General features: G+C 34.4%; 4 protein-coding genes across 12 annotated transcripts; 2 read left to right on the forward strand and 2 right to left on the reverse strand.

The window, feature by feature from the left end:
- Positions 1 to 609: 609 nt before the first annotated feature.
- On the reverse strand, positions 610 to 4,270 carry LOC104702923 (eukaryotic translation initiation factor). 2 transcript variants are annotated; one of them, XM_087459630.1, is made up of 9 exons: positions 3,838 to 4,270; positions 3,508 to 3,567; positions 3,310 to 3,414; positions 3,086 to 3,217; positions 2,895 to 2,992; positions 2,713 to 2,800; positions 2,270 to 2,620; positions 1,905 to 2,147; positions 610 to 1,814 (listed from the first exon to the last, which is right to left on the reverse strand). In XM_087459630.1, the coding sequence occupies exons 1-9, from the start codon at positions 3,985 to 3,987 to the stop codon at positions 819 to 821; spliced, it is 2,223 nt and encodes a 740-aa protein (XP_087315756.1). In that variant the 5' UTR covers positions 3,988 to 4,270; the 3' UTR covers positions 610 to 818. The 2 variants fall into 2 exon arrangements, with proteins under 2 accessions (XP_087315756.1, XP_087315757.1); XM_087459631.1 differs by having other exon boundaries at positions 3,310 to 3,411; positions 3,838 to 4,249.
- An 806-nt stretch (positions 4,271 to 5,076) lies between these two features.
- Positions 5,077 to 7,528, forward strand: LOC104702926 (translation initiation factor IF3-2, chloroplastic). 5 transcript variants are annotated; one of them, XM_010418848.3, is made up of 10 exons: positions 5,077 to 5,471; positions 5,560 to 5,599; positions 5,682 to 5,741; positions 5,813 to 5,865; positions 5,966 to 6,015; positions 6,117 to 6,150; positions 6,248 to 6,320; positions 6,407 to 6,499; positions 6,591 to 6,796; positions 7,205 to 7,528. In XM_010418848.3, exons 1-9 carry the CDS (start codon positions 5,173 to 5,175, stop codon positions 6,786 to 6,788), a joined length of 900 nt encoding a protein of 299 aa, XP_010417150.2. In that variant the 5' UTR covers positions 5,077 to 5,172; the 3' UTR covers positions 6,789 to 6,796; positions 7,205 to 7,528. The 5 variants fall into 5 exon arrangements, with proteins under 5 accessions (XP_010417150.2, XP_010417151.2, XP_087315763.1 ...); XM_010418849.3 differs by having other exon boundaries at positions 7,211 to 7,528; XM_087459638.1 differs by having other exon boundaries at positions 5,135 to 5,471; positions 5,663 to 5,741.
- Positions 7,057 to 11,281, reverse strand: LOC104702924 (QWRF motif-containing protein 4-like). 4 transcript variants are annotated; one of them, XM_010418843.2, is made up of 6 exons: positions 11,043 to 11,281; positions 8,199 to 9,606; positions 7,958 to 8,077; positions 7,761 to 7,877; positions 7,478 to 7,681; positions 7,057 to 7,403 (listed from the first exon to the last, which is right to left on the reverse strand). In XM_010418843.2, exons 2-6 carry the CDS (start codon positions 9,525 to 9,527, stop codon positions 7,293 to 7,295), a joined length of 1,881 nt encoding a protein of 626 aa, XP_010417145.2. In that variant the 5' UTR covers positions 9,528 to 9,606; positions 11,043 to 11,281; the 3' UTR covers positions 7,057 to 7,292. The 4 variants fall into 4 exon arrangements, with proteins under 4 accessions (XP_010417145.2, XP_087315759.1, XP_087315760.1 ...); XM_087459633.1 differs by lacking the exon at positions 11,043 to 11,281 and adding an exon at positions 10,210 to 10,321; XM_087459634.1 differs by lacking the exon at positions 11,043 to 11,281 and adding an exon at positions 9,854 to 10,062.
- Positions 11,282 to 15,755: 4,474 nt separating this feature from the next.
- LOC104702927 (large ribosomal subunit protein bL35c) lies at positions 15,756 to 17,873 on the forward strand. Its single transcript, XM_010418850.2, has 3 exons — positions 15,756 to 16,483; positions 16,774 to 16,890; positions 17,674 to 17,873. Exons 1-3 carry the CDS (start codon positions 16,241 to 16,243, stop codon positions 17,749 to 17,751), a joined length of 438 nt encoding a protein of 145 aa, XP_010417152.1. The 5' UTR covers positions 15,756 to 16,240; the 3' UTR covers positions 17,752 to 17,873.
- Positions 17,874 to 18,803: the final 930 nt, after the last annotated feature.

Consider the following 18,803-nt stretch of genomic DNA (forward strand, 5'->3'; position numbering starts at 1 on the left):
CTGTTTTCTTAAAAAGAATTAAGTTTATGAAAAAAATGTATACTTTGTGAGTGATGCCGTGATGGGGCTTTTATAATCCCATCAGTGGTAGGTACTTCGTGAGTTGACCTTCTTTGTTCAAACATAAATACAGATAAGAATTTAAGGAATTCGAGTTGTGAGTGGCATGAATCATAATTTTTTTAGGATTACATATCATTAAAGGATCTATGGACGGTTTCTGAAATAATAATAAAAACTACGGATAATATTATATACACATCGGAAGCTTAATCATCTTAATTGAAATGTTCAAGTTCAGCTAAGTCTCTCTGCATTTTTTCAAACTCTTTGGACCTCCCCTCTTTTAAAAATTAATGATTCAAATGGTTTCTCAAAGGTTGACTCCCGAAATATTATTCTACAAGTATATATATACATCTGAGCTTGTTTCAACAATGATATAAATTGATTAATTAAGGCATCTCAGTATTAGTAGGGTTATTAACGTCAACGATTAATATTTTACTTGTACCTCTGATATACTAACTCTCTTACGAACGAATGACTTTGTCTAATACATGCAAAACTAGGAAATGATATGATGCGGAATTTGCTGAGCTCTAACAATAGGATAACAAATGTAACTTTCTTTTTTTTCTCACCCTGAAATGTTTCAAAACTCAAGATGAACGAAAAAAATAAGAGAGGTAAACAAAGCTGAACCAAATCGTCCAAGTATATGATATTAACTCAAAACCTTTATAAGAAAAAAATGATTCAGACTATTCTCAAGTAAAAGTTTTAAGAACTTCTTCGCCTGCGATTCCATATAGACACTATCCTGATGGACTCTCGCTAGCCGCGGTAATACTCTTTGAAACCGCCTCAAGCACGATATTTCTGAACCACTCATCTTCAATCTTCTTCACAACCTCTCCTACAAACTCGAATTCCAAGGCTTTAGCTGAGACCAACTCCCCTAAAATCTCTCCAAAGCTGTTTGGTGCTTTTGGCAGATCGATTCCAATGTCATCCAACATTGAACCGTAGAGAAAACAACCCGCCCCTAAGTCTTCACATGTTAGCACATTCTTGGAGATCAGATGTTTCAAGAGTTTGGCAATTGGTTCAACCAACGGAGGGTTTTTCTCTAGACCGAGTGAGATGGCTTCCTTGACTAGCTCCGGGTGGTAAGATGGAGATTTCAGTTCCTCAACACATTGCAATGCCTCACCCAATAAACGAACACTGAAATATTCTTCAAGAAGCGACTTGGTTTTTCTTTCCAGCTCTCCTGCGTTCAGGCTATTAGCCAGAGGAGCCGCCTCCTGTGGCTGTGGCTGTGGCTGAGGTTGAGACCGTGGTAACGGCTTCTCAACAGTTGGAATGGGTTTAGAGGCTTGAGGAGCTGAGCTAGAACCGTTACCTTGCAATAGAGCACTTGGTCTACCACCGCCATTAAGAAGGCCTCCACTGCCCTGAGGAAGAAGCCTTGAGTTGACTGAGAACGACTTGTTGATAGCAGGAGGAGGCTGAACACGCACAAAAGGAGGCTGCTGCACTGTTTGTCTATTCCCTCTGGGCATGGATCGGGTCCGTGGTATTTCCCAGCCACCTTCATCCATAGGCATCTTCATAGCACCAGGCATGCCAGGCATCATTCCTCCAGTACCAGGACGGCCAAAGATGTGTCCAGAGCCAATACTGTCCGCTGCACCAGAAGCCGCAGCACGGTTGTTGTTGTTGTTTCTCATACTTGCCATTGCACCAGGACGCAACCCGAGATTTCTCTCTGCCTCGGAATGGATTTCGGTGATCTTCTTTGCTTTCACCTGCACGGTAAACAACAAGTAAGCACAACTCTAAGAGAACTAAAGACTGATGGTTATTAAAGGTTTGAGATGGAATGATAAAATCCTTACCTCCTCACGCCTCGGTACCCATTTGTTACGTCGAAGATCAATAACGTCTTGGACCATAAATTTGAGGCGCAGCTCTAGTAGAGGGTGCATTGCTAGTTCCTTCAGGCGGCCAAAGTACATGTCATTTATACCTCGAGATCTTGTATTCTCTTCAAGTTGCTTCCCAATGGTTACAAAAAATTGGCAGAGAGCTTCAACATCTCCCTCTGCTGGGCAAGCTTTACTGTCTTCTCCTAAAAGCTCCTGTGTTAGAAAAAATTCAAGTTCAATGAGCTCTCTACAAGGATACAATATATGAATATGCGAGAATGTAATAAACAAGAAACATGGGGGGGGGGGGGGGGGGGGGGGGTCATTATACATACTTGGACAATGTGATGAGTTATCTTATCAGGCACCATCTTTTGCTTGAGAAGTTCACCAATTAGACGAATATTTCCAAGTGTCCGGAGCTTCACCATTCTCTCCTTATCCATTCTTTCCATTTCTTGGTCTGGATTAGTCATCTTTCTAATTTCTTCCTTCAATGCAGTGGCACCCTCAAACGCCTCTTGGCAATTATTTAAAAGGAGTCTTTTAAAAGTCACTTCTTTGCCACCAGGTTCCTCAGGTGGAAACGAAGGAAGCTTTCCGTTAATATCAAAACACAAACGAGCGTACATCTCGCAGAAGGTCGGCTGCAGTATAGCATTCTCAAAAATCAGCTGTATCACTCCCTGCAATTAAAGGTAAAGAGCAAATCAATACCATGAAGAGAGAGAGAACCACAACAGAAGAGCAAATCAGGATTTTTTTTTAAAAAACAAACCTTTAGGATGTCAGCAGAAGTGATGCCAGCATCAATCAATTGACCTTTAAGAAGCTCGTACTTCTCCGGGGTAAGCTTGTTCAGAATACTGCATAGAAATCATAATCAGTCAGAATATAACATTACAATTAACTTCAAGGACAAAAGCTGAAAAGACTAATATTAGTTTGTTGACAATATACCCTTTCACGTTCTTGAGGACTCGGTCTTTATCTGAAAGAGCTCCTCTTTTAGCTGACCATGGGACTTCTGCTTTCACCAGCACAGGGGCAGGACCAGACTGTTTCACAAGATCATTATCACGTTAGCAAGAAGAGAAAACTAGTAAAAACAGCATGCCAACAACAAGTAACAAGTGACGGAAAAAACATACCCATTGAGATGTATTTTTAGCTTCACGAGAGTCGTCTCTTAACCATTCTTTACCAGAGGTTGGAACTTGCACACGACTATGCCAGTCACGGGTATCAGGCTGGGAATAACGATTCTGTGGCTGATTTGTTGGCTGATAAGAACCAAAAACAAGAATCTGATTTAGCCAAAAACACGATTCTTAAAAAAAAATACAAAACAGAAAGATCACACAAACAGACTTACTTTACTCTCGGCTGCACGATTCCCCCAACTCTGATCTTCGCCAAAAAGCTCAACTGCAATTTCCTTACAGCGTCTCAGGATATCATCAGAGACTTGAACAGACTGCTATTGAGAAAAACATAACGATGAGTGATTTGATTCACAAGGGATAGAAACACAAAGCCACGTTAACATCAGAAATAGAGTTAAAGTTAATACCTGTTTGACCTGTAGCAACTGGTCTCGGCTAAACTGCACACGTTCACCAGAATTTTCTCTCTACGAAAAACAAAACAAATAATATTTCAATTACACAACATAAAGTATCAATCTTTGTCCCACATTCAAATTTCAACAATCGTAAGAAAAAAAGAAAAAAAAAAAAACCCAAAAAGATCCAAACTTTTTTTCATAATTCGATTCATAATCACGGAAACGAATCAAACCCTACAATCATACAGCTTGTTCAAACTCAAACTCGCGGAAAAAAACAAACCCATGAAATCAAAATTGAAGAAAAACAGAGGATTTTGATTTGGTGAATTTTACCTTGACGGGAATAAGGGTTTCTCCGGTAGCACCGCCATTGGTAAGATCAAAGGAGGAAGAGGAGCTAAAGCGAGGAACGAAAAGCCTTTTTCCACCGCCGCCACCGCCGGGTCTCAAGCTCAAAATCGATGGTTCACCTTGTTGTTGCATTACTCTGTTTTCTCTGTTCGCGATTAGGAAGATTCAATAAAAAAAATATAAAATAAAAAGAGAAGTGATTTTTTTTTTGTGTGCAGATAGATAGATAGATAGATAGAGGAGAGCTATATAGTGTTTATATATATATGTATTGACGGTAGAGAAAGATTAAAGAATCACTCCGTTTCCTTTTTGTTTTTGGAAGCTGTGTGTTCTGTATTTTTTTTTGCCCTAATTTCCTCTTTTTTTTTTTTTTTTTCTTTTCTTTTCCTTTATATTTCTCACGTGTAAAATTGTACTGTTAATTACGAAAATATCCTCTATTTATCATTATTTTGTTTTTGGGAAAAAAATTTAAAATTAATGGAAAAATCTCTGACCAAAAGAAAAAAAATAAAGTTGAAGAAAAATATTGTAAGATATAAAGACTTAAGATTGATGAATTTATTGCATTTTTATCAAAATGTAAATCTACTATTATTAAAAATGTATTTGGCATGGGTCTCGCATGAGTAAAACTGTAAAAGTCAATTAATACTCAAAAGATTATCTCTAGCTATTAATTTTTTTTTATTTTTTTTGGGTAAAAGCTATTAAAAGTTTGTAACATTTAAGCTTATATGTTTGTGAATTTATATGTACTTCTCCACAATTACACATCTATATAATTAATTATAATAATAGTTGATTTATGACATGATAAGTAATTTTTTGAAATTTTTTTGAATTCTTTTATAAAGAATAATTAACTTTTGTTCTTCTCCCTTTTAGAACTAGGAATATCATATTCCTAAAAACTAAAAAGGGTAAAAATTGGTGAGAGGACAAAATTGGAATTTAATAGATGAATGTCACACAAGACACAAGTCACACAATTAAAATCATAACTTTCGTTCTTCCGAGATTTAAAATCATGCGGAGAAATTATGGAGAAAAGAAAAAAAAACTCTTTTTAATCCTGTCGTAATAATACACTAAAGGATTAAGGAACAATGATATCCGATTGCTACATAAATATTGAGCCCTTTCTTTTTTAAATTGGTCCAGTAAAAGCCCATTAATAAAACACCGTCGTTTGGTTTCCAGCACGAACTTGTTAAACGACGTAGTTCAATCTCATGGCTTTTTTTTTTTTCTTTGGCTTCTGGATAAGAGCTTCGTGCAGCTGCGAAGGTTTTGAAGTGAAGAAGAAGCGCCATGGTTGGGGGGATTACCAGCACCGTCGGATTCAACGCCGTTTTCGCCGGAATCACCAAAACGTTGTCGTCGCATTCACTATCCTCCGTCGATTCCAAGCTCTGTGGTCTTCGTCTCTCCAAAACCGAACTGTCTTTCGCTAATCTCACTCCTTCTCCTCGCCGTGGCTTCACCGTCACTTGCCGTTTAGGAGGTGGTGGTGGTGGAGGCGGAGGAGGTTATCGTTTCTCTGGAGACTCGAGGCGAGGTAGGCCGAAAGAAGCAGAAGTTGATGAAGCGCTTGATATCGCCTCAATTAGGTAAGAAGGTTTCATTAGCCTAATTGTGAAATTTTCTTTGATGATTCGAATTTTTTTTGATGGTATTGTTGTTGTTGTGTTTGAGTAGGTCAGCTACTGTTAGGCTTATTGATGAAAAACAGAACATGGTAAATGTGACTTCAATCTCTTGATTCTGCAAAAAAAAAAAAAATAGACTCATAAATGTCCAGTTTGTATTGCTCTCTGTAGCTTGGTTTAGTATCTAAAGACGAAGCTGTTCGAATGGCTGATGATGCTGAGCTTGATCTGGTATGTATTTCCAATGTTTTAGTGTAACTAAAACCAACCAACTAAAATTGATAGATTGTGTTGGTTATTAGGTGATATTATCACCTGATGCAGATCCCCCGGTTGTTAAAATGATGGACTACAGGTGAGTTTCTAAATATGTATTGAAATTGTCTCCTTGTAGAGATATACCAAGCTGTGCTGTTGTATTACCGTTGATGATGCTTTCTGTTTTGCTTTATCAGTAAATACAGATACGAACAGCAAAAGAAGAAAAAAGATCAGCAAAAGAAAAGTAGTGACTGTTCCTCTCTCCCTCTTTAGTTTCAGAGTTGGAAATGAGATGCTTAAAAGAGCTTATGTGTTTTTTTTTTTCCTTGTGTTTCTTCATATCAGCCACTCGCATGGACTTAAAAGAGCTTAAAATGGGGTACGGCTTTTTGTTTTTTGTTTGTAATGTTGCAAATGTAAGTTTTAAGAACTGAATCTTCTCAAAGGTTACCACTTTTTTTTTTTTCTTCCGACAGTTATAACATTGATCAGCATGATTATTCTGTTCGTCTAAGAGCTGCCCAAAAGTTCTTGCAAGACGGTGACAAGGTTTGTTCCCATAATCTTCATAAGCTGCGAGAGTTCTGTCTAAGCTGAATGTGTTTTTGTTTATGCACTACTTGTAATGCACACAGGTTAAGGTGATTGTGAGCATGAAAGGACGAGAAAACGAGTTCAGAAATATCGCTATTGAACTCCTCAGACGTTTTCAAACCGAAATAGGGGAGGTAACATGTTCTTTATCCTCATGTTCCTAATAAATGTGAAATTGTCTGTAAAATGAATGGTGAGTCACTGAAACTTGTCTCGGATCTGTAGCTTGCGACTGAAGAGAGCAAAAACTTCAGGGATAGAAACTTGTTCATTATCTTGGTACCAAACAAGGAGATGATTCGGAAACCACAAGAACCAGCCTCAAGAAAGAAGAAAAAACAACCGGAAGGCGAAGTTTCGGCTGCAGAAATAACGGTTGCAGAAACAACGGCTGAGCCTCTACAGATCGAATCTGAAGTTTAAATTTTGTGGTAAGGATTTTGAGAGCTAAAGTAAAGTTTTGTATATTTACTTTTCTACCATGTCTCAAGAGCGTCAAGAGCTGTATAACAGATAGAATTAGTCCTATTTGAATGATGTTCTTCGTTTGTAGATCTCTAATCATTTTTTGTATAATTTTCATCATAGTTGATTCATACAGAAGTGTACTTGTTTAACCAAGCTTATAACCTAATTGCTTACATGACAGAAACTAGATAAAGTCCGATCAAATCATATTTTGAGTTTAATATTTTGTGTGAAAATGTAATTTATTTGAGTACTAAACTAACAGAGATTATATATTAACCTAAAACTGAGGTTACATGTGAATATTTAAATTGCATTTTCTTCATTGGTTAAACCCTCTCTAATCTTCTTCACATCTTTTTTCCTACAAGTAAAAGACAAAATGGAGAAAGATGATGGCAGTAGAAAATGCAAGCCAAAAAGAGCGATTTACAAGTTATTCTTTGAAGTGTGTGGTTGTTACGGCCATGGAAACTTGCTTAATGGCAACGATGGAGACTCTGCATCATCTCTTACTTCTTCTTCTTGCTTCTTTTGTATCAGATGGGTCTTGAGGCTACTCTCTTCTATCTGTATCATACAAAGCAAAACTCGGTTTAACGTGTTGACCCATAGATTCTTGGATTTGTGTTTTGATTTGTTACCTCCATGTCTGCGGTTGATGCCAAGAGATCTTCACATTTGTCAAGCAAAAAGTTCTCTTTTGCTACTGTAACAGCAAGATCCGAAATAACCTTATTCATCTCCTCTGTTTGTGAGTGTAAAGACCAGATGGATGATCCCATACTCTGCATAACATCAAGAGCTGAGGACATAGCCAACTTTAGAGATCCAAGGTCCGCCACCGCCTGTGATCACAAGAGCTTTACTAAATCAGAACTCGATTCTTGGTCTTTTCGATCACTGTGAAGAGGTGAGAAACCATACCTTTGTTCCTCCTGTCAGTGGAAGCCTGAGAGTATTTGCTTCCAAGTCTCCAATGGCACCAGCTAAAGAACTAATGTGTTCTCTCTCAAGTGTTGCCCAATCCTCAAGGCATACCATCTGCACAAATACTTATGAGGATACCTTTAGATCATGAAGATGATAATTTGATGAACACTAGAGGAAGTGAAGATACATACCTGATCATTTAAGATGGATTCAAGCTTCATTTCTAGCTTCAGCTGTTGGAGGCAAATTCTTTGGTTCGTCACATGATCTCGTAGGTCTGAAGTTGCATGCCAGACATTGTATAGTGTTTCCTGTAACCTCAAGATTGTTAAAAACAGAGGAAGGTACACTTGTACAATGTCACTCTAACTATAGATTTGGAATTTGAAGCTTAAAATTGATACAATGTTTCCAGTTTGTGTATATTGGTACCTCAGCAATTAAGCTTTGAATGTAGCTTACTCCCTCAGCTCGAGCATTTGCAAACCGCCACTGTGAATATCTATTATAGAGTAACCGCAGCTGATGAACATCATCAATATAAGTTGCCTTTTTCCCTTTCTTGACATCCGCAATGAAGCTAAGAACCGAGGTTGTGTTGCTACTCGATTGTGCGGTTTGTCTTATCCGAGATGGACTTACACCTCGTGGTGGTGGTGTAGACGATCTCACACAAGAGAAACTTTCCACTCTTGAAGGACTCAATCCTCTCAAGGGACTCACTCCTCTTGAAGGACTCAAGCCTCGAGAATTAGAGGATGATGATGAAAATGAGGATCTGCTCGGTGAAGCAGTGCGTGAACCAGGAGCAGACAATGGGTGCAACCTAGCTAAGGTTGTTCTATCTAATGAACTTGCAGACAAAAGCTTGAGAGACTCACAACTACTACTATCTTCTGAAGTTGTTGGAGACAAAATTTCTTGTCCACCATTTTCATAACAGGACAACAACCTTGTTGTGTCACTAGAAGACTTTAGCAGTGGTTTAGAGATTTTATTAGATAAAGGCAATGACATTCTCCTGATAGATTTATCGTCAAGATCCAAGCTTCTGTTCATAGGATTTGATGATGTAATCTTCCCACTAATTCGACTCGGCCATCGATGTTGTTCTATTATCTTACTATGAGAACCATCCACAGGTTTTGAATTCTCTGATTGTCCAGCAGACATAGTCTTCCCCTTCAATGGACTTCTTTTTCTCTCAGGCGTATGTTTCCTTGAGAGAGATGTTGTCTCACTCTGCTGCTTATGCGCTATATTCGAAGAAGACGGTCTCAATGTCCGATCATTCGAAGAAGTAACAAGCGGTTTCTCCTTCTTACTAACAGGAACTGAGACTGAATCAGACTGAAAAGAAACACTAAGGCTTCTCATAGTAGAAGGCCATAAGCTTTCAGGTAAACGACCAGTAGGTAGTCTCTTAGAAGAAACCGGTAAATCTATAGATACATCACTAACCGGTGTGGAAGGAGTCGTTCTTGGCGTGGAAGGGCTACGTTTCCTTTCCGCTGAAACCGCTCTTTTCGATAAAGATTGAGAGGTTGAAGAAGGCACAGTCCTCGTGACATTAGGCGAAGGACATCTTCGAGTTTTAGTAGGAGTCGGTGATCTGTATCTTGAACTAACCTCCATTGTTCTAGCACGGCGCGTGACAGAAACTGCATTGTTCTTCTCAGCTGGAACAAGAGGCGGTCTTGTAGTATCAGATTGCTGCTGCTTCGCCATTGCTGTTTTCTTGGAACCATATACCACTTCCATTCAAACTAAGCATAAACCAACTTGCATTGATTGGATTTATAAGCTAAATGCCTCTCTCATTGTAGACACTTCTTTTATTCTGCCAAAAAGGAAGATACCTTACAGATGAGCAAGATGGAGCAAAAGCAGAGAATAATATTTTAGAGACAACCCAGATGATAAAAAGAAAGATAAAGATTAAATCTTTACAACAGAGACACAGATCAAGAAACCTTTAAAGACTACCCAAAGTCTAAGAAAGAGAAAAAAAGAAAGGTAAGATCTTAAGGTGTTTAATGATCAAGAAGCCAAAACAGATCAAGACATGGAGATTGAAAAAAGACAACCCTTGGTCCTTGGGACAAAGCTGACCAATTTCAAATCACCATAAAGCAAGTTAGGTCCCAAAAGAAAAAGGGGACAACAAGAACAAGCTGAGACCTAGTAGTTAAAGAGATAAGAAATTTGTGCCTAACTAGGTAGGACTATAACAAAGGCAGGTCTAGTACTAGTAAATAGAGTTTAATTTTGCTGCACTTTACACAGTTTCAGAGATATTCTTGATTTCAATCAAAGACTTTATTTTACAAAACCTTCTGAGCAAAAATACAAATCTTTTTCAGTGTCATTGTCACGGGTGTGCCATGGTCGGATGGGCTGGAAGAAAAAAATTAATGGGAGATTTCACAATTCACAGACTCACCTTTCTTTCTTTCTTCTTCTTCCACCACATCAAACAATCAAAATCTCAAAGTTAACAAAAAGAAGTTTCCTTTATTAGCTCTCTTAAGGTTTTTTTTTATTAATCAAGAAACAGTTTTTATTATAATAATGCTGCTAATGAGTTATATAATTAACAGTTAGCACAAAATAAAATGGAGATTTTGCAGATTCATCTGTTTCCTATATGGGAAGAGACAAAGAGGACCACGTGTATGGAAGAATCAGTGTCTCTACTCTCAGATAAAAATGGTGATATTTTTTTTTTTTTTTTGCAGTGACAAATAATGCAGATGAAAGTAGCAAAACAATCGGGTGATTAATATATAGTTTATGTTTTGACCATTTGAGAGAAAAAAAAAAAAACTTGAAATGTATCTTGGGAAAATAAAGCTCGTGAAACAATAAAATTTGGGATTCGAAATGAGAAGAATACAATTTGTTTTTTTGTCTGTGAGTGAACCACGACTTGTGTCTCTAATAGAGCAGACAAGTTTTATCGATCAAAACTATTTTTGGAATTTATTAAGTAATTTTGCAAAGATCTTAAAACTTTTGTTCTTGGCTTTCTTCATTAAAATCTCTATAAAACACCAGAAACTGAAACAAGAATTAACATTGTCGCACAATAAATTAGTTTTGAATCAAATTAATCAACAAAACATCATTTTTAGTATTTGTCTCAGACTGAACGAACACTCAAGAAACAAAAAATTAGGGTTTCTAATTTTGATCAAAACCAAAACAGGGTTACAAAAATAAAATAAAAACAAATCAATATAATAAATTCGACGTGGGAAACTCGGGATTTCTAACCTGGTGAAGAAGGCTTGATGCACAAGTAATCAAACCCCAGAACTTGTTCTATCTTCGACAATTTTCGGTTTTTGAAGCTCGTAAAGACACAAGAGAAACAGAGGAAGTTTTGTTTTGAATTTTCTTTCTCTTTTTTGTTTTTCGGGTTACTGCTGCATTGTATATGGATCGTTGACAAGACCTTGCTATATTCAAATTTTCAACTTATGTTTATTAGTATTTATTTTGAGTAACCCGTTAAGAGAAAATGTTAGTTTTTAATCTTTTTATATAGTACAAATTAAATCATCGACCCTACACAACATCGTATGATGATAGTGATTGTCACTTTGTCAAATGTTAATTTTTTTTTTTTCAATAATGGGCCAACTCGCCGGCCCATTAGCCAAATCCCTATATTTATAGGGAGTGGGATTAGATCCCAGGTGTGATGGTACTTTGTGCATTACGAATTTACCATTGACCACTGCACTAAGATCACTTCACATCAAATGTTAATTTTTAAGTGATTACTTTTCCAAGTGTTGATTTATTATAGGGTAATATTAGTGAATACCATAATTTTGGAAAAAAAATTAAGTAAATACCACATTGTCAGAAAAGTTTGGTAACTACCATTTTCAAGAGAAGGGAAAAATCAAAATTGCCCATAAACAAAAGACAAAAGTACAACAACATATTGCTATTTGTGAAAAAAACATGTGAGCTAATAAAAATATCAGTATATACTAACAAAAAGTGTATCATTTAAAGAAAAAAAAGTGTTTTCATATTAAAAATCGTGTTTTCAAACGAAAGCATATGTAATCTTCATAAATAATGTGTAATTTAAGAAAATAGATTATTAAAGAGAGAGATATTATGTTGTTTCGTGTAATTTGATAAAGTAGCGTGTTGTCACGTGTAATTTGATAAAATAGCATGTTACAAAACAAAATACCATGAATTAAATCAAAAATACATGACGACGGAAATTGAAATTCAAAGACATATAATGAGATATCTTCTGCAATTTGAGTGGATATGAGAGCATGAGGGAAGAGAAGATAGAGAAAGAGGAATAGAGAAAGCTGAGAGAGAGAGAATGCATGAGAGGGAGAGAGTTTGTTGTTTATGTGGAAAAAAAATGACATGGTATTTTAAAAAAACATGTAATATATGAAATGGATATAAGTGTAATTGTATTTGAAGAGAGAGAGAGTACTCTCTGACAAACACTGTACAATTGTGGTATTTTCTTAATTATGTTTTGTTTTTGTGGTATCTAGTGCATATTCTCTTTATTATACAAACAGTTTTTTTAATATAAAAAGGGAGATTAATATGAAAAAATGATAAGAAAGGTATATCCTTTTGTAACAGTTTTAAAATTTAACATATTTTTTTTTTGGTAAGAATTATAAAATTTAACATATTGAAGATAGAAGTCCGCTATTTTGTTTTTGACCATTTCTAGTATTCTTTAAGTTTGTAGATTAAAAAAAGTGATCTCATTATACATTATGAATGTAACAAGTTAAAAAGTAGTAATCTACTAATACTAGTTTTCAGTATCATCCTATGATAATTTGGTGAAAATTTATTCAGCTCATATACTAGTAAAACTAGTCCGGGGACAGATCCGGATATCCGGAATTTTTGACTATCATACCCATAATATTGCACATATTTTTCTTAATAATATTTCCTCTTTATTGATTTAAGTGTCATTCATGCTTTTTAATATAAACTAAGAAAAAATGTTGTTTAATAAATTTATCTATTGGTCAATACATTAAGTAAGAATTAAACTTGATTTTTTTTAACAAAAATTTGGATTGAACTCTAAATCGATGTTTACACTGAAACGTTTTTTTTAATAAGTATTGGACTAATTTATGGAGGAAACAAATTGCAGAAATCTAGCATAGATTCATGTATGTTTGAGATACTCAACAAACGGTTTTTTTATTTAATGATCGTACAAATTTATAGTAGTTGATTATATACACTGATAATTAGTAGTCTAAAAAACGTTTTAACTTAATTATTTTCAATATATACAAACTAATTAGACCTACTGTATTTTGTCTTAAACAATCAAACAACATAGGATTCCACCACTGAAACAAAATTCTTGAATTCTTTTGTTAGCAAAAAAGGTTTTTAATTTCTTTCCTGTTACTCTTCTTAAGTGGAGAGAAAGAAATTAATTCGTCTCCTTTACGGTTTAAATAATTTGTTTCTCTTACTTTTTCATCCCACTATTTTTACTCTATATCAGTCACCAAATCAAACCCACGGTTAAAAGTGTTTTAAGAAAATATGCAGAGGTATATGAACAGCGATCATAACCTTATTTATTCATATATGTTGATGTAGCAAAACATAAAGACGTATATCAATATGTGTATAGGGAAAGAGAACATATATAAGAAGAAAGATCAATAAGAATTGAGGTACAAGTGTAGAAATGGGAATTTCAGAAAATAAAACCAAAAACACTAATGACACACTAGCATTAATTACATGTAACAAACTCGTAAGTAAAACACGAGCTTACCTAACCGCACTATAACGAATTTGCAGAAGAGTGATAACGACGCTATGTAATGTAACGAAGTAATGTACATATATAGGATATAGCCAAACAAACTAAGTAATGTATTCAGCCACAAAAAGACTAATGTATGATAATGATTGTTGTAGAAAAAAATGTGTATAAGAGAATAATTAATTTTGTCCAAAAATAAAAGAAAAAAAGAGAATACTTACTCATATTATTGAAAATATCACAAATTTAAAATGCCGAAAGTGAAAGATAAGTTAAATTACTCTACATTGTTTTTGGCGTATGGTGTTGTTAAGTATATAAGCAAAGGAAAGACCAAATGATGAGCATTCATGTGCTTAGCATGATTATATTGTGACCACCATTTTATTGCATATGCCATGCTTCTCCTATGTTTCCATCCCTTTTCTCTTAAGTTATTGGATTTAGTTTTTGTCATTCACAATATCATTCAAAAATAGATCATACAATAATCCTTATTGAATGCTAATTTATTATAAACCTTTTGCTAGATCACCAAATTTCACAATTTTAACTATTGATTACATATAATAACAGATGCCTTTTATAATTTTTTGTACATACCAAATTTTACTTTCATTACGATTCGATCATCAACTTTTTCTTTTTTTTTAACAAAAGATTAGTTTAAACGAGCCAATTGGGTGGGAAATTGTTTACAAACAAAACATGATGCGGATAAACACGCACTTTTGCGTGCCAGAGAATCTACACTTGCATTTGCACTTCTAGAGATAAAAGATAAAGAGAAGGATGAAAATTCTTCCTTGTCAGTCTTGATGTCGTCAAGATACGCCAAAAAAGCTGGCCAGTCCGCAAGAGAAGACACCATCTTCACCAAATCTGATTCGGCCATCAACTATCTTTAATTGAATGCAAAATTATTAAAATATCTATCTGCTAGATAAACAAATTTTCTAGCAAAACTAGCATATTATATATATATAGCAAAATCATAAATAAATTGTATGTTTTTTTGTGAGTGTAATTAATACATACAGTATAATATCATGTAAAATAATGTGTGATAGAGATAATATAATAAGATATCTATTGAAAAATGTTCTTAAAAAAACACATTATAGTTGAACCCTCTTATTACGATTGACCCATTTGCTATATTTGCAAATAAGAGGGTGAAATTTCGAACACATCTCAGAACTTTGGTAAAACTAGATCCATTTATTTCGGAATTTAAAATGGTGCATAACTTAAATTAGATATGTCTAATTGGAGGATACATCAATTTTTATATATCCACACTCTGTTCTTTTTTTTTAAAACATCTACTACATTTTTGTTCTTTCTTTTCAATTTTTGAAACACTATAAATTTATTATATCATCTAGGATCATGAAGAAAAGTTTTCAACTCTCGCTTACCATTCTGATTATTTTTACAATTCTTGTTTTAGGTTTGTATTCACGTTTATAGTATGATTTCCATGTATTAAATATAGTTTCTGCTAGAAAATCTTGTTTATCAAAATTCAGTTGACAAAACTTTTTAATTGGATTTTTATTATTTTAATACCAACTCACCTTTCTTGACAAAACAAAAAAAGTATCAATTTAGCCTTTTCTTAAATGTCAAATACATATTTAGTTGTATATATATATATATATATAGCGAACCGATTCCGAAATGTATATTTGAAACTTATAAAAGTTATATGATCATATATATTACACAAATGATTTGGAAGTCGCTTTTCCCCTATAAAAATGAATTGGCTAAACAGTTTCTAATTTATTTTCATTGTTATTTTTCTCAACATTAATTCTTTCACTGTTCCATAGATTAATGTTTCGAGAACATGTCCTTTTCATAAATATTGATTTTTTTTTTTTCTCTTTCTGATTTACTTATGCTTTTATTTACAACAACTTATGTTTTTTTAAATGATGTAATAAATTTGTGTTCTGAAATGTCTAGTTTATATTCTCTGAAAATTTCTTTGATGTAGTTAATTCTTCGAAACATTATCTTCTCAGTAAACGAATTAATTAATAGTATAGATTAATTATAAAAATTAAAAGATTATATTTTAAACATACGACAGGAGTGGTGGGAAAAAACAAGTGTTGGGAAGAAATTAAAATTAAGGGTAAAAACTTTTAAGAATGAAGACCTTTGTCCTCGCCTTCAGTGTGAGCCTACTTGCTTAAAGAAGTCTCCGAAAGGAGGCCCTCTTGTGTGCCTGTGCCTTCAATCCCAGGACGAATGAAATGTTTAGGACGAATGACATGTTTATGCAGTTATTATTGTTAGTTTGTTTTATTTACGACAAAATTTGAATTAGTTTTAAAATAAGATCCTTATTTTAGTATGTGTCAATGTTATTATAATCTTTGGATTTCATTGGTTTACTCCTTCCTCTGTTAATTTATGCACACACTCACACACTTCGCCAAGTTTTTGAATTCGAGCAAAACCAACAACAATTCCGGTTTTCAAATCAATCAGATTCTCTAAACCGGAATAAACCGGAATTCACATTATCCGTTCAATCTCTTTCTCTCTTAAGCGAAAAGAAGCTTATCTTCTTCATCATCTCTTCTTCCTCAATCGGAGTGAGTGAAAAAGATTACAAAAAAAAGTCGCCGAGAGCACAAACCCCCTTATAATGGCTTCTCTCTCTATGGCTTCCGTTAACTTTAGCTTCTGTCATCCTTTACGCTCTTCTTCTCCAAAGGTTTCACTTCGCAGTTCCGTTCAATTCGCGACGAGTCTTGCCTCAACTCATTCCATTTCTGGGCTTCGCGCTGTTTTGCCTCAGAAGATTTCTATCGTTGCTTCTCCCAATTCCCAAAAAGTTCAGTCTTTTACCGTTTTCGCTCATAAGGGCTACAAGTTGAAGACCCACAAGGTCCTTTTCCCCTATCTCTCTCTTTCTCTGCATTTCTGGTTTTTGTTATAGTTGAGCTCAAATTGAAGTGTTTAGCTTCGAAAGTTTTGATTTTTCTTCTGTTCAAATGGTTAGTCTTGTGTCTATTGGTGTATCTCTGGCGAAGTTTGGTATTTACTGAAGCTGTGAACTTAATGTTAGCTTTTAGAAGAGTTTAATTGGTTAAGTAAAGGTGTTTTGCTTATCTTGATTGTTGTCAAGTCTTTTTGTTGAATGAAATTATGATAATGTGTAATGTATTTTGGTGATAGGCGTCAGCGAAGCGGTTCAGGGTGACCGGTAAGGGGAAGATTGTGAGGAGGAGATCTGGGAAGCAGCATTTGTTAGCTAAGAAGAACAACAAGAGGAAACTGCGTCTTTCGAAAATGGTTGGTTTTTCTTTAACAAGGATTGTTGATTGGTGTTTGTTTTGTGTGTGTGAAATGCATTCATCTCTTCAAAGCTTTAGTGTTTAGCTGTTAGTGAGTTTTGTTGATGTTTTATCATTAGGTGTGAATACGGTTTGAAAAGAACGAGCTCTTCTTAGCATAGAATGATAATAGAGCAGACACAAGTTGGTTTCTCTTTAACAAGGAATGTTAATTCTGCAAATTGTTGATGGGTGTTTGTTTTGTATGTGTAAAAATGCATTCATATCTTTCAAGCTTTAGTGATTAGCTGTGTGTGAATACGGTTTGAAAAGAACGAGCTCTGAGCATAGAATGATGATAGAGGAGACTTTAAAACTCATATTTTTCAAGCTAGTTATGAAGTCTGAGACTTAGCTGTAATGTCTTGGTAGTAAATGCATGGTTTCGTTACTCAAAAACACACATTTTTGACTCAAACCGCATCTTTCGTTGTGCATTTGACTCCTTGCATCTCTCTCTGGATATCTTTAAATGAAGATTGAAGCTACTAGCGGAATAATACTATGATATATACAAACCATTGCATTAAGATTCACTGCATTGGCTTCCATTAGAAATGTGATTTACGGAGAGATAAATTAGTTGGCATCAGTTTAATGTTCTGAATCTTCTTAGTGTAAAATGACAAGTCCAAATCGTTACTTTGTTTTGGCTTTGTTTGATTAGCAACTTCACTCCTCTGTTCATTACCCTCTTCTTTTGTACATGTCTTAACTTTGTGTTGTGTCTTCTGTAACACAGACCGAAGTTAACCGGAGCGACTATGACAACGTAATCGGAGCTCTGCCCTACTTGAAAGTCAATCGAAAGGCGACTTAACCAGAGAGCTGGATAGATCCTTTTCTTACCTTTGCATTTCTCATTTTGTAATCTAAGTTGTGGTACTATCCTTTTGTATTGTGTTTATATAATTTGGTCAATGAGTTGATTTTCTTTTTGCATTTTGTCTTCTTTTTTCTTTGTCTCCGCATGACAAAACTATTCCTAAGGTGTAACAGATACATCAGCAAGGAGTTTGGTCATGGATTAATGATTGGGTTGAGAAATCAGATAGACAAGACTTCATATTATTATAATCACACCAATCTCATTCATAAACTCTCAAGTCTCAAACCCAATCTTGTTAAAAGATAAAATTGCGGCTGTGATAGAGACTGTCTAGCTAATGTTGTATTGCTGTGACAATGAGATTTCACTAAAGGATAAGAAAGAAAATATATTTAGTGTGTAAAAGTAATGTTACAAATTATTATGACAATTGTAACAACACTATACTATAAATCTCGGGTAACCTTTTATTATATGAACTAACTAGAATTTGTATTTGCACATGCTGGAATTTAATTTAAAATATTTCTATCAATATAAATTCTTGAGCTCAAATATAATCATTCAAACTTTTGTATATAAATCTTTATAAACACGAAACATATTTTACTAAATGATATAAAACATATATATTGTTGAAGATAATATATTTTTGTTATATCTATTTGCGCGAAATTAAGTTTAATTTTTTTTTATCATAAAAATCATTGAATATTATATAATCATTTGAAGTTTAAAAGATAAATTTATATAACCTTCATACTTATTTTACTAATCTATACATATAATATATATTGTCTAGTGTCGCAATAAATTTTTCTTGGCAAATCAACAATATGTCACATGATAACAAAAAATAATTTAAAAACCTCACTGGAAGAGTCGTCAATTTTCTGACCTTTTATCCATAGAAGATTTCATTCCATATTCATATCCCATGAAAAAATATTTTTAAAAGTTCCGACGTCAAATTTTGATTGATGGCCTAATTATAGAGATCATTTTTTTTTGTCAACAATTATAGAGATCATTTAAAACTATTG

Source organism: Camelina sativa, chromosome 7 (assembly GCF_030686135.1).
Source record: "Camelina sativa cultivar CO46 ecotype springtype chromosome 7, ASM3068613v1".
Classification (NCBI taxonomy): Eukaryota; Viridiplantae; Streptophyta; class Magnoliopsida; order Brassicales; family Brassicaceae; genus Camelina; species Camelina sativa.

Excerpts from the sequence above, each read along its gene's own strand:
- LOC104702923 (XM_087459630.1), bottom strand. The coding sequence starts at position 3,987 with ATGCAACAACAAGGTGAACCATCGATTTTGAGCTTGAGACCCGGCGGT. Across the intron at positions 2,621-2,712 it reads CTTCTGCTGACATCCTAAAG|GGAGTGATACAGCTGATTTT; the intron begins GTTTGTTTTTTA and ends CTTTAATTGCAG. Across the intron at positions 1,815-1,904 it reads GGGTACCGAGGCGTGAGGAG|GTGAAAGCAAAGAAGATCAC; the intron begins GTAAGGATTTTA and ends TTTACCGTGCAG.
- LOC104702926 (XM_010418848.3), top strand. The coding sequence starts at position 5,173 with ATGGTTGGGGGGATTACCAGCACCGTCGGATTCAACGCCGTTTTCGCC. Across the intron at positions 5,742-5,812 it reads ATGATGCTGAGCTTGATCTG|GTGATATTATCACCTGATGC; the intron begins GTATGTATTTCC and ends GTTGGTTATTAG. Across the intron at positions 6,151-6,247 it reads TTAAAAGAGCTTAAAATGGG|TTATAACATTGATCAGCATG; the intron begins GTACGGCTTTTT and ends TTCTTCCGACAG.
- LOC104702924 (XM_010418843.2), bottom strand. The coding sequence starts at position 9,527 with ATGGAAGTGGTATATGGTTCCAAGAAAACAGCAATGGCGAAGCAGCAG. Across the intron at positions 7,682-7,760 it reads CACTGACAGGAGGAACAAAG|GCGGTGGCGGACCTTGGATC; the intron begins GTATGGTTTCTC and ends TTGTGATCACAG. Across the intron at positions 7,404-7,477 it reads CATCAACCGCAGACATGGAG|ATAGAAGAGAGTAGCCTCAA; the intron begins GTAACAAATCAA and ends TGTATGATACAG.
- LOC104702927 (XM_010418850.2), top strand. The coding sequence starts at position 16,241 with ATGGCTTCTCTCTCTATGGCTTCCGTTAACTTTAGCTTCTGTCATCCT. Across the intron at positions 16,484-16,773 it reads ACAAGTTGAAGACCCACAAG|GCGTCAGCGAAGCGGTTCAG; the intron begins GTCCTTTTCCCC and ends TTTTGGTGATAG. Across the intron at positions 16,891-17,673 it reads AACTGCGTCTTTCGAAAATG|ACCGAAGTTAACCGGAGCGA; the intron begins GTTGGTTTTTCT and ends TCTGTAACACAG.